Genomic DNA, 17,801 nt, shown 5'->3' on the forward strand with positions numbered 1-17,801 from the left:
CTGTAGGGTCTTCAGACTTTGCAGGCACTGTAGTTCCTTGTTAAGCCCCATTCCACCACCTAATTAACACTTGTTTATAAACAAGTGTTCGCTGCCATATGCAGAGAAGGGGGTGGTCCTTTTTGAAGTTTCTAGTTGCTGACTTTGTAAGACTTGGCCTGAAGTGGGACTTCTGGAAACTCAATCCCGGATAGCTAGCAGCTAACAGGTTCTTCCAGAAGTTTCTCTTGCAGCCATAGACATCTCACTAAACAAGCCAACTGCCGATGTTTTTCCATAACACCCCCTGACCCGGCAGTGGCGACGGAGCGGAGGGTGTGGACAGCTTCCTGGGTTTTGGTGCTCCTTGTCAGGTGTTAAAACAAAGAGGATCATTGTGTTTCTTGGAACTGGCCTAAATGTCTATGTTTAAGATTAAGATCTAGGGAAACGCATTTCCGTTTGAGACCCAGTATTTTCTGATTGTGAAGGGCACCAACCTGGTAATGGCGCCGTGACACGGCCGCGGCCTCCAGCCTCTTCTGCCGGTTCATTTAGGAGAAATTAAGTGGGGCTGCTACATATTTTGAGAATAAATAACGCTAAACTTAGGCAGCCTTAACCACTAACTTAACCGCTGAGTTCTCGCTGCTACATGTCTCCTAAATAGATGAGCGTAATCTTCACTAGGACTTAAAATGCATCACCTTCGTTCCGGAGCTCAGAACCTGCAGCCGACAGGAGACTTTGGAGGCTTAATGACTTCAATTATGGCGAGGAGTACCTTCTCCGGGTGGGAAGGGCCCGGCCGGCGAGCTAGGGTCAGAGAAGGCCGGATGGGAGCCCGACCCCGCCCCCCCCGAAGGCGGCCCCACCGGGTCGGGGGAGGGGCTGGGGGTGTGGGGAAGCCGAGGGGGAGGGACCGGGGACGGGGGTGGCCGCGGGGCCTCGGAGTTCTGAGCCGTGTTTGTGGCTCTGGCGCTTTGATCTCCGGCCAGGGAAACCTGGAAGGTCAGGCCCGGCTGCAGCCAAGCCCCGGAGCCGGGAGCCGGTGGAGCGGGCCGGGCTGCGCCACCCACCTGCACCCCCCACCCGCCTTCTCCCGCCGCGGAAAGTGAGCCCGCCTGGCTGCCCGGCACCCCGACCTCCACTCCGTTGGGGGCTGTTTTGTGTTGGTCTGCCTTAGGTCTGCCTTGGGTTAGGGGCTCCAAGTCGTGACAGTAAACTAGCCAAATGCCCCGCACGTTTGGTTTGCAAAGATCGTGTTTGTTGTACATACTGTAAAAGAAACCAGGTTATTTTTTAAGCTATGTGCCCCCCTTCCTTCCTACCCCCTACAGATTCCCCCAGAGCTGCAGGTGATTCCCCTGACGGTTTGTGCACGTTAAGGTGTTAGGGTCGTTTTTTTCTGGCCACTTCTGATGCCCCGCCCCCTTCTTGGCACCAGGATTTTCTCACCAGTTACCCATGTGCGCTGGTGTGTGACCTCATTTCCTATGGAATGAAAGGTTTCTGTAGGAAAACAGGGCTCTTGGTGAGACGGGCCTTGCAAGCCCCCTTGCCTGGCAAGAGTGTCCCCTGTCGTGCAGTGACTCATGCTTCAGGGCACAGCAGCTGACCAGAATGCTCAAGAGCCCGGTGCCTGGGTGGTCACTACTCAGTGAAGAACACGGGGGAGGAGGAAAGGAAAAAGTGAGGAGGGCAGCTTTAAAATCCACTTAGTGGCCTCCAGAGGGAGGGGCATAAAGGGACGTGGTGAGCTCTGGCTTGTTTGCACTGGGGTGGGAGCAGCCAAGAGAGACTGGTGGCCGTCAGGTGGGGTGTCTCTGGGTCTGGCTGGTGGGTCTCTGTCGTGTTGACAGGCCCTTGCCCCTCCCTGGCCACAGGAGCAGGCCCTGTGGCAGTGGCAGCCTAAGCAGGGCTTGTTACCGGCCCTGGGTTCCTGGCAGTGATGTGCTTGAAGCTCAGGCCTCAGGTGGATGAGCCTCGCAAGCCTGTGCTTTTAGTCTCTCATTGCTCCACCTGAGGCCACCACTGAGTTTAGAGTTTGGAATCTTCGGCCAGTTCCCAGGATCTTCACAGCAGGTGGGGAGGGCAGGCCACTGTCCACACACTCTCCCCTGTGTGGTGCAGGCCATCTTTTTCCATCAGTCTTTTAGGCTGAAGAAAAGCAAAGTTCCCCTAAGTGATATCGGGAGAAAACTGTGAAAATCCACATCTCCTGCTGTTTGTCCCTGTGGATATGCCCAAAGCTGATCGTTTGGTCAGCTTTCCTTTGAAGAGAGTTCTCAGGGAGGCTTTCATTCCTCCCTCGAGTAGAAAGGGCAGACTCTGCAAGTGCACAGGCTCGTTTTCTGAGAGCTCTGACATCGGAGATGTGTTCACAAGAGGCCTGGGACCCCATAAAGATCCACCACGAGGCGGAGCCACTTTCAGTGACTGGGGTCGAGGTTGCCCAGGGAGAATAATTCCTACATTAGAACCAACCACCAATTAAAGACCCATCAGCAAGCACTACAGCAGAAGACGTGCATGCGGTTAATAAGAAACCAAATCCTGAACATCTGCAGTGCGGAGAATCTTGAGTTCCAAGAAGATATGGTAGAGAATTGGACCTTCCACAATTCAGGAGTCAAAGGAAACAGATCAGGTGGCCTGGAGCGAGCTACAGCCTGCGTTTGGAGTAGCAGGGCCCAGGGTGTTTGATGCTAACCCCAAGGGCAAAAGCTCATCCTTTTTAGGTTAAGCAACAGACATTTCTTGGCCATTTACCGTGTGCCAGGCTCTCTGCGGGATTCTGGGCATTGAGCAGGAAAGAAGTCTGAGGCCTTGGCTGCCCTCTAGTGAGGGAGGCACTTTAAGTAAACAGTTACAGTGTGATGTCTCAAGAGGTGCACCCGTGGGACTCAGAGGCAGGCTGCAGGCCAGGCAGTGTGGAGGGAGTGACACCCAAGGCAGGGAGAGTTAGAGGAGGCAAGGTGGGCTTTGGTGAGATGCGGTGTGTTTCCCCAGCAGGTGGGCAGGCTCACCTATAGAGGCTCCTCCTAGTCAGGCTCTGGGGCTGGAGTGTTGAGTTTGCTAAAAGCCAGGGAAGTCACATCTTATTCTAAGAGCAGACACAGAGTCGTTCGGGGAGAGTGGGGCAGGTCAGATCTGTGGTTTATTGACTAGAAAAGTCCCTCTTGTGCTGCGTGGAGACCCTACCAGGGGCAGGCGGGGTGGACTAAGGAACCCCCAGCGGGGAGTGTTGTTGTGACTCACGTGGAAAGTCTGGTGTCCTGTACAGGGTGGCAGCAGTGGAGACAGAAAAACAGTGGATGGATTTGGAAGATGGAATCAGCAAAACTTTTAGTAAGCAGTTGAGTGTAGGGGTGAGGGCAAAGGGTTGTAGTTTAGCTTGGCCCCCTGGGGGGCGCTAGCGGGGCACCTCCCTAAGGAGGGAGCCCTGGTTGTAGGAATGTGAGGACTGCATGGAGGGTAGGCCAATGCACCTGTATCAGCCTGAGCAAGAACGGTGAGCTCTGCCCCGGGAACAGCGGCAGAAGGAGCTTGGGGACCCTGCTGAAGCAGAAAGCTGATGCCAGGTTGTGGGAACTAAGCCCTGGGACTCTGGTGCCATTTTGGATTCTCCATGATCATGGTTTCTGCCACCTTGGGTCATACTGCTGTATCAATATGCCAGAGGAGAGCTGCAAGAGAACACTCTCTTGGGTGAGAAAGGAAGAGACCTCAGCGCCCTCACCCTGCTCCTTGCTAAGCAAGATCTCTTCCCCCAGGACACCAGCAAGTGTGTGGAGACAGACACTTCTAGGAGGTCCTGGCTTTTATCTTTCTTGGGGCTCCTGGCACACAGTTGGCCCTCTTAAGTAGCTGTCAAATTGAACTGTATACAGTTGACCCTTGAACAACACAGGTTTGAACCATGCAGCCCACTTATACACGGGTTTTTTTCGGTAGTAAATATTACAGTGCTACACATCCCAGTTTTTTGAATCTGTGGATGCAGAACTGCGGGTACAGAGGACCTTGGAGACAGAGGAACCGAGGTTGTGGAGGGTGACTGCATTACACGTGGATTTTCCTTCAGCTGCGCAGAGGGTTAGCACCCTAACCCCCACGTCATTCAAGGGTCAACTGTAATTGAATATACCAGGAACCATCTCATTTAAACTGCAGTGTGTGTATTCCTTAGTAATCATTTTCCAGATCAAAACGTCAATCTGTGGCCCATCCCCTCACCCTCTTACGTGAGTTAGAGCCAGGGAGTGGTTAGGGGGTGAGATTCCTGTCACGTGAGCACGGAGCCTTGGGTCCCAGAATTTCTCCCATGGAAGGGAGGATAGGGTGTGGACAGGAGTTGCTGCAAAAAGGGTCCTGTGTCAAAAAACCTGGGGATGCCGGGTAGTTAAGAGCCTTATCACACACAGCATTTCTCAAAGGACACTGACCCGGACAGTCTGTCCTCCCCTGACACCTACTACAGGGATGTGGGATAAGTGACTCCTGGTTGGTAGTTTCTTACTCATTGGCCCTCAGAACCAAATGCTCGGACCTTTCCTGATGACTCCCCCAGCCTCTTCAGAGAGCCCTGTGCCAGCACTGCTGGCAGAATAGACACTCATGAGGACGCGCGGCCACCATTCTGTTCACTGTGTGTATCCTCCAGGCCTGGCGCACGTAGTAACTGGTTAATTACTACCGTTGAACAAGTAAAGTAATAAATGGCACCTCAAATAGAATTAAACTCTACTGCCACCTACTATGTTAATTTGTGGAGTATGGGCCGCGCCCAGGGCAGTCTGCTCTGTTAGGCTTTACGGGGCACAGACACCGGTCAGAGATGTACCTCCTGGTTCCATAGACCCCGGGGCAGCTTAGCCTGCCACCCAGTCAAGACATCTACATGTGAGATGTTAGTGCCATTCGACTCCACAGGGCCACTTGTAGCGATTTGAAGGATAGACTCCACCAGAATGCTAGTACAAGAAGATAAATACAGCACTGTTCATAATAGAGAAAACGAAGAAATCCCCTGAATGCCTGTCAGAGGGACAGTCTTAAGCTCCATATAATGGAAGAATATATGTAGCTGGTAAGAAGAATGGACATTTTTCTTCATCACTGCATATAATATTGTTGAGTAAATTGTTAAGGGGGAAAACAGCAGAGTTGAGAACATTATATACATCCAATTTATTTTTAAGTATATTTTGGTATGTGAGTGTATATAAACATAAGCATTTTATTGCTGCTAATATATGAGTTTTAAAAAAATGGAAAGATATAAAACACACTATTATAAAGCTGGGATATAGGGAGGTAATAGGTAGATTATCTTTTGCTTTCAATTTCTCAATTATTTTAAAATTTTCATGTCAAGCTCATATTACTTTTATTAATAGCAAAAATACTAAAGATGGTCACACTTGCGGGGAAAAATGCATCCCAGAAGGTGATAAGTGGCAGAGGAGAATCTTGACTGGTATTAGAACTAAGAGAGGGATAAGAGCTGCTTTTCACTAAAGAGAAGCACTTACCGCTCTTATGCGGCAGGCTTTGCACATGAACTTGACCTTGAAGAATCAGTAGGCTAGGTAAGATCAACTCATTATAGTTTACTCTGGAGATCTTTGTGCATGTGAAGCATCACACAGAGTTACTCTGAGACTGCCTGCCTCCTCCTAGCCAGCTCACCAATGGGCCACTTTATCCAGAAGTTAAATCTGTTGACAGATTTGTCTTTTACTGTCTGTGTCATCTTATCTTGTCATTACTACAGATAAATTAAGAGTTGAGTGGGTTTATAAGGAGGGGCATTAAAATCCTATGTGGATTGTATTAAGATTCTTAATAATCTTCATATTCTTTGGCCCTGGGCCTCCATCCTAAGAAAATTGGAAATGTAAGCCAAGATTCATTCAACGTGGCATTAACTACAAGAATAAAGAAAAAACTGGAATAGCCCGAATATCAAAAAGATATGAGTAGCGTATCTGAAGGGATATATCACAGCCTTAAACATATTAACAAAAAAATTTAAATGACTTGTTGGAAGCTTATGATAAGTACAAAAAGACCAGAATGGGAAATTATATTCAATAGAAGCAAAAAAAAAAAAAAAAAAGTCTGCTTGAAGCCCCCATATGTCAGAACTTCCTGTGAGAGGTTGAAGACACAAGCCTTCATATCAGTGCTAACAGTCCAGCTTCCTGGGTTATCCTCTGGTCAGGCGTTTGGGACAAAGGAGATTTGGGGCCATCTTTTGGGTTATTTCCGATTAAGGTTGTATGCTATCGAAAGTTTTCCTACAATAAAGATTAGGCACGGGGGACGCCACGTCCAGTGCTTGACGAAGAAACGGATAAACAGGGGGAAATGGAGTCTGTTCCCAGGGGCTCTGTGGAGTAGCTATGGGGTGGGACCAAGCCCCGAACCAAGTCTGGGTGTAACTGCACACACCGGGGAGAGCGCCGGGTCCATTCCTGATTGGAATTCCTGAATTTAATTGAAACCCAAGCAGACTCTAGGCTGTAGGTTTTCTCACCCACAAGGTGGTAATGGGACTATTCTTATCAGAATGCCCCCCACGCGTCCAGAAATTCGCGAGCCCCCTGCATTGAGAGTGTGGAGTCTCAACCACTCGACCGCCAGGGAAGTCCCAAGACTCAAACATATTGATAGAAGCACTTTCTTAGGGGAAAACCACATACACATTCAGGGAGCAGTAACCCAAGAGTACGGTCCGGGCAGGTTTGCTTTCAATTAGAATGAACGTTTATTGAATAACCATAGGAGTCTCGCATTGTGATAAGTGCCAGCCACATAAGATCCTGTCTTCTAGAGCTTGACCTTTTGTACTTTGCAAGATGTAAGTCTGCAGATGTTTGTGCTTTTGCTACATGTCTCAGTGGCTGTAGCAACTGTCTAGCCTCGGGTCTCACAGCCCTGGAAAGGTAAATGAGAGACCATGACAACCTTTTATTCCTCATTCTGCTGCGGGGCTTGTGGTCACCTGCTGGCTGGTGCCAACCTGTCCTGGCCTGATGGAAGCAGCAGCAGTGATGAAGGGTGGGGAACACCTGTGTGAGTGGGGTGAGGGGAAGGGTGAGCAGAGGTCAGTAGGCAAGGCCTTCAGCTGCTTCTGGAAGGCCTTGCCAGGACATCCCACCTGCTTTCTGCTGCTCACACCCTTCTCATGCTCTTCTTCCAAATCCAGTCTGTGCACAGGTCAAGGGTAACTGCCCTCTCCAACTGAAGCCCAGTGACCAGTGACCTTCATCTAGCAACAGGCACCAGGCTGCATCTTTCTCAGCCTTTTGTTGAAACAGCCTTATTCTGAGAGATTTGGACATTGGGTGTGTGCCTTTATAAAGATAGTGTTTTGAAATAATATTCCAGCCAAAGCTTGACTAGAGAAAAGAGTGAAAGATCTAACATATGGAGACATGTTCAAGGATGCCTCATCCATTTTTAAACTGAAAATGTGGGGCAAGGGGGAAAGTATGACCAAGTAGTGTTCTATGTTTTCATTTGTTTTGGGAATAGTATGATCAACGTGTCATTTTCTTAAGTGCGGATTATTCATGGCCTATTTTCAATCCCAAGCCTTGCTCCTGACAGGCGAGTTCCTGACGTAATCCTGACTTGCCTCCTGTCCAGTCCTGAGTGCACGAAATACAACCTTACTTTAACAGCAGCTTACATTAAACATAACTTTTAAAGTAAGCCAATTGTGAGAATTATCATTTTCTCAAAATATTAGTACTTTGGACCCTGTGCATTAACCTGGTTGTGTCTAAAGTTGAGCTATAAACAGGATTAAGCACCTTATTCTTGACCTGCTCTTTTCAATCGAGAAACCTGGAGATGAGTCCTCCCTCCTAGATTTTGTTTAAAATGTCTTTTAAAACGTGCCTGGCCCATGGGGGTCATGCCTGGCCTCCAGATCCCCGTGACTTCTGCCTCCTCGTGAAGCCAGGGGGGCTGGAGGCGGGAGCAGGCGGCAGCGGAGGCTTGCACTGCCCTGGGGCCCGCAGCCTCTTGGCCTCCAGGCTCTCCAGATGCACCCCATTGAAGCTCCCAAGCAAGAGGGAGCTGCACACACAGTCCCCTCAGGTGCCGTTCGATGTGCTCAAGCAGGGACAAAAGCCAAATAAAGGAATGAGAAGTCCTGTTTATTTCCTCGTTTGTGGTGCTGTCCCTCAGGGCCCTCTGTGTCCTTGAATTTGTGAACATGGCTGAGCTACCCCCTGAGACTGGCACCCACTTGCTGTTAGTTAACTCTGGAGCCCCCGAGGGCTTGTTGACCTCAGGCAAAGGGGGCTGTGCCCCTAAAGAGCTTTATGGAGGAAAGTGACACCACCTGGCCCCGAACTTTCTCACTGGGCCATCATGTCCTCTCTTGCGGGAGGCAAGTGACAGCTGTTGCAGCTCTTTCTGCGTCGCTCTGGACAGTCCCTTGCCTCCTTGAGTGGCCAAGACTGCAAACTGGAAGGGACCCTAGTCCTCATGACACAGGCTCCCTCCTCCTTTTACAGATGGGGAAACGGAGGCTGGGGCTGAAAGAGACTCTGACTCGCCCACCACTGGCAGCTTGTCTGGCAGAGCTGGAGACAGCGCCCAGGGGCCCCTCCTGATGCAGCGTGCTGGCGGGGAAACGGGGTGGGACAGGCAAGCGGCAGAGCAGACTAAATACATCGAATCTCAGTTCAACAGGAAAGGGTCCCCAGCAGAACAAGGACAGCTTCTGCAGCACAGCACTCAGGTGTCTGAGCTTGTTCAGTTGCGGAGGACTTGGCTGCATCCCTGACAATCCACCGTCCTGCTTATTTAGTACCAAGTACAGGGAGCTGTCTTGTTGTAGAAGCTGTGAGGTAAGACCGCCCTCTGGTGGCTGATGGAGCTATTGCTCTAGCCACATTCTGGTCTAAGGCTCAGTGTTGCTTTCCTGTGCGGAAGGAATTCAGATTTTATTCTTTCTCAAGCACTCTGGCTCACAGAGACTTTCTTGACCTCTGAGTACTAGCCATCATTTGCCCATCTTATAGGGGGTTTGGTTTTTGTTTTGAGCCCTCCCCCCACCCATTAGAGGTGTCTCGCTTCCCTAACGAGATTCAGGATCCTCTAAGCGAGGATTATGTCTTACGTCTTGTTCTTCCTCAGCTTCTACCCGTTGTTCCCTTAGCTGGACATGAAATTAGAAGGTTCACTGGGGTGGAAAGGAATCCTTTCCTCCGAAAGAGAATCCCACCCCTTCTCATTTGTTCCTAAAACGTTCTAATCTCATCTCTGATCAGTAGTTCCCCAAGTGGTTGAATCATCAGAATCCCTCAGAAAAGCTTCAGAACTCAGTTTCCTGGGCCTTACTCCAGCCCTGCTGAATCAGTCTCTGTGGTTTGAGCCAGGAAATCTGCTTTACAAACTTCCCAAGTGGTTTTTGATGTGCAGCCAGGTTTGGCAGCCAACTGCTCTAAATCCCCATTTACAATTATTTCTCGTAGCTTTTCCCCCGACAGCATGTCCAAAGGTCTTTAGCTTATGTCACTTATTAAAATTGACCGTTTTGAGATTCCTTCGGAAATATTCAGTACGTTCCTCTAACTGCGGTGCTGGATGATGTGGGGAGGAAGCAGGACCGCAAGAGAAGGACCAAAGGCATTTGCTTTAGCTGCCAATGGCCCTGTGTTCATAGCAGAAAATACTGAAACCAGTACCTTTATGCTGACTGGGCAGGTTGTTGATTTGTAGTTTGACTTTAAGATTTAGGCTGGATAGGGAGACAAAGGTTAATTGAGTACCCAGCTATTTATTTTCACCATTTCTAACTTATTTGTTTCCTGGGATAACTGTACAAGGTGCTATTGCCCACCCCCCACCCCCCTTTTTTTTAAGCAGATGGGCAAGTTGAGGCTTAGGAAAGTTAGTAACTCACCCAGTCACATAAGTTGGTGACTGTCAGATTCTGCATTCAAATACAGGTCTGATTTCCAAGGCCAGCTTCGGAAAGGTAAGGACCAGGGTGCCAACCTGCTCTTTTTCACTCTGCCAGGCCAAGCGAGCCGTGCAGCGGGGAGCCACTGCAGTCATCTTCGATGTGTCTGAAAACCCAGAAGCTATCGACCAGGTAAGCTCCTCGGGCCAGGCCAATGCTGCAGTGTCCCTGAGAGAAGCACCTCCTTTACTTAGCCTGGCTTCTCACGGTCGTGTCACCCTCATCCTCAGGGTCCTTGCGCTTGTCTGCCCTTGTTAGTTATCCGTGTTTGCACATCATACTCCAAGGCAAGTGTATCAAGAGGGGTAAGAGCCAAGAAGTTGAGGGTTGGTGAGGCATTTTCAAAGACCCTTCTGGGGGCCTGCTCCATCCTAAAACGGGCATCATCCTCAGCCTCGTCCTTCTGGGAGCTCCAAGCCTATGATGCTTGAGGAGTTTGAGGATTTCCAAAAGGGTATTTCGTGTTCTTTTCCTCCAGCCTTTCTCTCTCCTGCTTCTTGAAGTAATTACGTCTTCTAACCAGGACCTCCTCTCCTTCCTTAGCTAAACCAGGGGTCAGAAGACCCACTCAAGAGGCCAGTGGTGTATGTGAAGGGCGCAGACGCCATCAAGCTGATGAACATTGTCAACAAGCAGAAAGTGGCTCGAGCAAGGATCCAGCACCGCCCTCCTCGAGTGAGCCTCCGCTGGCCACGCCGCCACCTTCCCTGTGCCGCCTGTGCCTTAATCCCCTTTGGGCTTTGGCCTTTTGCTCCTACCTTCTTTCTGTCTACAATGCTGATGCGCCCCAGGTTCCTGCAGGTTTAGATCAGACTTAAGGCTGGAGGCCAGGGAGAAATTTCACCCGGCTCCTCTAGAGGGGATTTGAAAAGTCCTTCCAGAGATAGGTGATTTGTGACCAAATGTCTCCTCCACCCGGCATCCCCTCTGGGTAACCTCCTGTCCTTTCTTCTCTTCTGTCCTATCTCCCTGTGAAAGGCTAACTGAGGAGCATTGAAGGGAGGGACACCCTGCACTCAGCTTCCTGTATCTCCCTCCTTCCGTCTGGCCTAGACTAGAGGATAAGGCCTGTGCTTCCTTCTTCCTATGGGGCAAATGCATTACTGAAACCCCCTAACTTGTAGTTGATTCTGGAAAAGTAAGCTTTCAACAGGGATTGGGGCTCACAACTTCCAGGTGGTTAATGAATAGCTTCATTTTTTAGGCTTCTCTTAGGTGTATTAAAGGGACACTGCTGGCATCTTTTGCCCAACCTCAGGCTGAAGATTCTAGGAACCTGGGACAGGTGCCCCACAGATGGCTTATTTCCTCCTCACGAATATTGGAATATTCACATAGAGGATGGGTCTTTTGCACAAAATATCCGGATGCCCATAGCATTCAATTAGCAAAACTCCATTCCTGTTGGCTAAACACGTCCCAGATGAGGTAACTTTAAGGTTTTAGGAGGCAGTGTGCCATGAGGAAAAGGTAAGAACTAAAACTAGAGAGAGTTTGCAAAAGAACTGACTTGCTGGCTGCTTTTTAAAGGAAAAAAGAGTGCTTTGGTAAATATGACTCATTGTAGTGGAAGCTGATATTTGTGGAAGCAGCATACAATTTTCTGAGTTGTTGTAAACCATTAATTATATGGTTAGTAATCACTGTTCCCTCAAAACATGACACTCACTCTTTTGTCCCATAAATGTGATATTTGTGTTTATTTGGAAGGGCCTCTCCTACCGGTTACGGCGAACTCTGCGCTGTTCTTCAGGGAGCAAGGCTCTGTGAACAGAGTTCTCTTGGCTGTTAGGAGGCCTGGCTGAGACCTCCGCGGCCTCCCCGGGCCACACTGCGGGGCACTACCTGGGCCTGGATACCACACTGTGTGTGTGTTAGCAGAACCCCACATGTGCCCTGCAAAGGAGGGGAAATGCAGCCCAGTGGCCCCATCCTTCTCCCAACCAGGGCTGACCCAGCCCGTGTGCCAATCCCCAGGCTGAAGAGAGCTGTGACTCACTGTGTCTGTGTTCTGTTCCAGCAACCCACGGAATACTTTGATATGGGGATCTTCCTGGCCTTCTTTGTCGTGGTCTCTTTGGTCTGCCTCATCCTCCTTGTCAAAATCAAGCTAAAGCAGCGACGCAGTCAGGTAACTCAGAGCAGCCTGTGAGTGTTCATCCCTGCTGCCCCTTTGCTGGTGCAAACCCGGTCCTGAGCCCTGCAGCCTGTTCCCAGTGGCCTAGAACCAACAAACATGGAGAAAAACCAGAGCAAAGCTTATAGCACTGTGTCATCTCTGTTCCGAAAGGGCCAGTCCTACAAAGGCTGAGCCCTGGGGCCGTTTCCAGCCAGGGGTTTTTCCAAAGAAATGTTTAAATGTCAACCTGGACCCCTAGAGCCCTGCTCCTCAAATATGATCTGGGGACCAGCAGCATCAGCATCACCTGGGAGCTTGGCAGAAACGCAGAATCTCAGGCCCCACCTCAGACCTGCTTCATCCGACTCTGCATCTACCAAGCTCTCCAGGCGATTCTCAATAAACAGAGTAGCCACTCTAGTGCCCTAGCTGGCACACCACTGTGTGCTTGTAGGAAGGAAGGATTTGGGGGTAGAGGGCAATGGGAGGATACTCGGGAATCTAGACTCTCAGAGGTGTAGCAGTGTGATGTCCACAGCGAGAGACGGTGGACCTGGGCGCTGAGTTCTCTCGAGGATGGGTGGCCATCACCAGCGGAGCAGTAGCTGATGTTTGTCTAGCGTGTCTGGTTTGCCAAGTGCTGGGCACCCCCATGCATGGTCTCATTTGCCCTCAGAACGTTCTCCAATGAAGGGAGGCACAGAGCAGAGTTGGCCAAATAATTAGAGTAGACCTCTGCTGGTACTGCTGCTTAGACTGATGTGGTGGACACTTGGGAGTCTAGAAGATCTGTGCTCTTGTGCTGTGGCCTCTGAATCTTTAGTGATTTTTCAGAAGTCTGTCCTGGCCTGATGGAGACTAGTGATTGGCCGACCATGGCCCCAGGAGTGACTAGTGCTGTTAACATGTCCCAGACCCTAACATGGACCATGTTCTGCTGTGCAGAATTCCATGAACAGACTGGCCGTGCAGGCCCTGGAGAAGATGGAAACCAGGAAGTTCAACTCCAAGAGCAAGGGGCGCCGGGAGGGGAGCTGCGGGGCCCTGGACACGCTCAGCAGCAGCTCCACGTCCGACTGTGCCATCTGCCTGGAGAAGTACATCGATGGAGAGGTAACGGCAGAGGCGGGGCCAGTCCTGGTGGGGATGAGGTAGATAGGCCCGCAGGTGGAAGGGGAAGGGCTTTTCCCACAGGGGAAGGGCTGAGCCGCCTAGGTCTCCAGGGGACGTCCTGAGACCTTCAAACTGCTCTTCCCCCCCGCCCCCCGGAAGTGGGTGGCCACATACACAGACACTCTCTCCAGCGGACCGAGCTGAACATAGGTGATTTCGGAAGTTGATCAGAAATATATAATGGGCCAGAAAATGTCTAGTTGTAAGAATGTTTACACTTAATTTTAGAATTGCTCTTCTGAAAACTCTGGTGCTTGACTTGATACAAACCTCTCTTACAAAAAGCTGTATGGGATGTTTACGTTTTTACTTATAAAGAGACAAGGGGGGCTTCCGTGGTGGCGCAGTGGTTGAGAGTCCGCCTGCCGATGCAGGGGTCGCGGGTTCGTGCCCCGGTCCAGGAAGATCCCACATGCCGCGGAGTGGCCAGGCCCATGAGCCATGGCCGCTGAGCCTGTGCGTCCGGAGCCTGTGCTCCGCAACGGGAGAGGCCACAACAGTGAGAGGCCCGTGTACTGCAAAAAAAAAAAAGAGACAAGGGATGTGATGTCCCCTTTTTCCTTCTAGCTTTTTTCTGAAAATTTAAAACTTTCAGAAAAGTTGCAAGAATCAGACAATGAATGCTGCATCACTCACCTAGAATCACCCATTGTTAACATTTTGCCACATTTGCTTCATCTCCTTCTGGATAGAGGCGTGCATATACACACACATTTTGGGGAGTGGGGAGCAAACCACTTCAGAATTAGTTGCAGGCATTTGATGCCCCTTTGATGAAAGTGTCCCGCCGCTGTGTAGACTGTTGGATGAAAAAAGAGGTTTTGCAGAGGGCTTCAGATGAATAGTCTCACATGGTCTCTACCTGCAGACTGCCTGAGTTCTCATCTGGGCCCAGGAGGGTTCAAGCTTTGTGATCTTGGGCAAGTGACTTTATTCTCTGTGCCTATGCTTGTGACATGGGCCCGAGACTGACCTGTACTCTAGGTGATCACAAAGGTTACACGAGAAAATCCAGGTAGGACTCTTGCCACGGTCAGGCACAGCCTTAGGTGTTAGCTTGAATGTTACTGCATTGAGCTGGTCAGAGAATGGAAAATCAAAGTAAAATTAGCAAGTTTGGAGGGTGCTTTGGGCTCAGCAACTTTAGAGGTGGTTCTGCCTGCCTCAGAACCCCATTACCTCCTCTCCACATCGGGTGCTTTGTTATTAACTGTGTGCCCCCAGGTGAGTGCTGAGGGTCCAGTGAAGGGGAGGACGGGAGAACTTTGCTGCCCCACCTGTCAATCATGAGTCCTGGGCATCTTCCTTTCTACCCACCCCATTTTGGGTATCTGGAGCCAGCCACCATCCCAGAAGTGTGGAAGGTTTTGGGGTGTATCTAGCCACCCTTCCATACCCCCAGGCTCACCATTTGCACTAGCATACAGCTCTGGCGGTCCCTTGTGTGTGGCGTGGGTGTGAGTGCCCTCCTCACAAGAAAGGAGCTAGCTTCCTCCCTCAACACCAAGTACCGTGGTTGGAGCTGGCTGATGGTCCGTGTCTTTCTCCCTAGAACCCATGTGTGGGCCCTGACTCCAGAGAACGGAGTCCACTTGTAGCTAGAGATGGGGACGGGGAGCCTCTGGGCACTGCCACAGTGAACTGGGCTCCTTGGTCCACTCCGGGCTCCATGGGAAGAAGCACTGCAGGGCTGAAGACAGCACTGCCCTCTGCCTGTGCCCTCCCTTCAGGCTGTGTGTCCTCTCTCCCTCCCAGGAGCTGCGGGTCATCCCCTGTACTCACCGCTTTCACAGGAAGTGCGTGGACCCGTGGCTGCTGCAGCACCACACCTGCCCCCACTGTCGACACAACATCATAGGTAATTCTCCGCTGCCTCTCTTGTTGCTGGAGTGTCACTGTCTTTACCAAGTACCTAGCAGGAGCAGGACACGTGCTGGGGAGCGAGCAAACCACCGCAGCATTGCCATCTGGACTTGGAGGCGTGGGGGCTTGGGGTTTGGAGGCCTCTGAAGAATCACCCTGAGTTTGGGTTCTGGCTTTGACATGAACTGGCTTCCTGACCTTGGGCCAGGCACCCGGCCTCTCCAGGCCCTGGGCCCACAACCTCTTCAGCGGGATGACAGTGGTGACGCTTGCTGTGCCTGGTACCTCGGGGTTGTGATGCTGCTGCTGCCTGCCTGTGGTGGTGGATGAGGGCCCGGAAGGCAGGGTGCCCTCCAGGTAGCTGTTCTCCCAAGAGGGAAAATGCTTTTCCCCTCCGTGTCCCTGTTGCTCTCTCTCGAGCCTTATGCCGTGCAGAGCAGCTGGGAGGTGGGAGATGGACCCTGACAGGAGTGACCACCTTTCAAGTGGAGAAGCAGGAGGCCTCTACCCGCGTGGCCGGGTTTGGCGGCAGCGTAGAATGGGCCATGGTCGTGAGACTGGGCACCTTGGCACCGGCCGCCCCAGTCTGTGCTCACCCCCCTGACCGCGTTTCCTCCGCCTCTCCCCAGAACAAAAGGGAAGCCCGAGCGCCGTGTGCTTGGAGACCGGCAGTCTGGCGCGCGGCCGGCAGCAGAGGGTGATCTTGCCGGTGCACTACCCCGGCCGCGTACACAGGGCCAGCGCCATCCCCGCCTACCCCACGAGGACGAGCATGGACGCCCACGGGAACCCTGTCACGCTGCTGACCGTGGACCGGCACGGGGAGCAGGGCCTTTTCCCGCCGCAGACCCCCGCCTACATCCGCGGCTACCCGCCCCTCCATCTGGACCACAGCCTGGCCCCTCACCGCTGCGGCCTGGAGCACCGGCCCTACTCGCCGGCCCCCCCATTCCGCAGGCCCAAGTTCGGCGGCCGCAGCTTCTCCAAGGCAGCTTGCTTCTCCCAGTACGAGACCATGTACCAGCACTACTACTTCCGGGGCCTCAGCTACCCCGAGCAGGAGGGGCAGCCCCCTCCTGGCCTCGCCCCCGGGGTCCCGGCTCGGGCCTTTCCCACCAGCGGTGGCGGCGGCAGCGGCCTGCTCTTCGCCCCCGCGGTGCACGCGGCCCCAGCCTCGCACCTGGAGAGCGGCAGCGCGTCTAGCTTCAGCTGCTACCACGGCCACCGCTCGGTGTGCAGCGGCTACCTGGCCGACGGCCCGGGCAGCGACAGCAGCAGCAGCAGCGGCAGCTCGGGCCAGTGCCGCTGCTCCTCCAGCGACTCGGTGGTGGACTGCACGGAGGTCAGCAACCAGGGAGTGTACGGGAGCTGCTCCACCTTCCGCAGCTCTCTCAGCAGCGACTACGACCCCTTCGTCTACCGCAGCCGCAGCCCCTGTCGCGCCGGAGACATGGGGGGCTCAGGTCGGGGGCCCGTGGTGCGCCTCGAGGGCTCCTCGCCCCCCGAGGAGCTCCTGGCTGCCGCCCGAGGCCCAGGTGCGGGGCGGGGAGAGCCCTGGCCCGGGCCCGCCTCTCCCTCGGGGGACCAGCTGTCCACCTGCAGCCTGGAGATGAACTACAGCAGTAGCTCCTCCCTGGAGCCCCGGGGGCCCAACAGCTCTACCTCAGAAGGGGGGCTCGAGGCCTCTCCCGGGGCCGCCCCGGACCTCAGGAGGACCTGGAAGGGGGCCCGGGAGGGGCCGACGTGTGCCTGCTGCTGTGAGCCCCAGACCCCCGCCCCAGACCCCGGAGCGGGAGCGGCCGGGGGCAGCATCTTGTTCCTGGGCCCCCCGCCCTGTGAGGGCTGCGGCCCCCAGGGTGGGGAGTCACAGCCGGGGAGCTCCCAGGGCCCCTATGGCCTTCACCCGGACCACTTGCCCAGGACAGATGGGGTGAAGTACGAGGGCCTGCCCTGCTGCTTCTATGAAGAGAAGCAGGTGGCCCATGGCGGGGGCGGGGGCGGGGGTGGCAGCCGCTACACCGAGGACTGCTCGGTACGTGTGCAGTACACGCTGGCCCAGGAGCTCCCGCCCAGCTGCCACCCCGGGGTCCGGGACCTGAGCCAGCGCATCCCCATCATTCCGGAGGATGTGGACTGTGACTTGGGCTTGCCTTCTGAATGCCAAGGGACCCGGGGCCTCAGCCCCTGGGGTGGGACGCTGCCAGGTCCGGATGCCCTGTGGCCCCACAGGGGCCTGGGAGCAGCCCAGCAAGAAGAGTGGGTTCCGCGCTGCCCGGCCAGGGCACCGCTGTCACCTCCCTGCCCTCCAGAGGATGTGGGGGCCCCTGGGGCCAGCTCCTCCAGTGCCCCCCAGGACACTCAGGACTCCAGCGCCACAGCCACCGAGGCTGCAGGTGAGAGCGGGCGGCAACAGTAGGCCAGGATCTGGGTCTTCTCTCCACACAGTCACTTTCTGAGTGACTTTCTTGGTGCCCTTGGCTTTAAACACCATCCGTACCTGATGATTTCCAAGTGTTACTCCCCAGTCCAGCCCTTCCTCTGGGCTCCACACCTGCTGGGCCCTCTGCTTCCACGAGCTCTCTCCCCCAGATGCTGCAGAAGCATCCCGCTTGATCCTGCCACAGCAGTGTCTCGAGTTCCTCCCTCTGCACCCCCTTCTCCGAAGCTCCCTACCCA

The 17,801-nt window shown here is 53.1% G+C and overlaps 1 protein-coding gene across 1 annotated transcript in view; it reads left to right on the forward strand.

The window, feature by feature from the left end:
- The window catches only part of ZNRF3 (zinc and ring finger 3), a 148,239-nt gene that overhangs the window by 125,779 nt on the left and 4,659 nt on the right, over positions 1-17,801 (forward strand). The window contains exons 3-8 of the mRNA XM_081252422.1: positions 10,028-10,102; positions 10,514-10,645; positions 11,991-12,101; positions 13,035-13,202; positions 15,018-15,120; positions 15,755-17,518. Coding sequence (XP_081108548.1) covers positions 10,028-10,102; positions 10,514-10,645; positions 11,991-12,101; positions 13,035-13,202; positions 15,018-15,120; positions 15,755-17,518 — 2,353 coding nt within the window. The remainder of the gene's footprint in view (positions 1-10,027; positions 10,103-10,513; positions 10,646-11,990; positions 12,102-13,034; positions 13,203-15,017; positions 15,121-15,754; positions 17,519-17,801) is intronic.

This window comes from Mesoplodon bidens, assembly GCF_964165515.1.
Source record: "Mesoplodon bidens genome assembly, chromosome: 13".
Taxonomy (NCBI): domain Eukaryota; kingdom Metazoa; phylum Chordata; class Mammalia; order Artiodactyla; family Ziphiidae; genus Mesoplodon; species Mesoplodon bidens.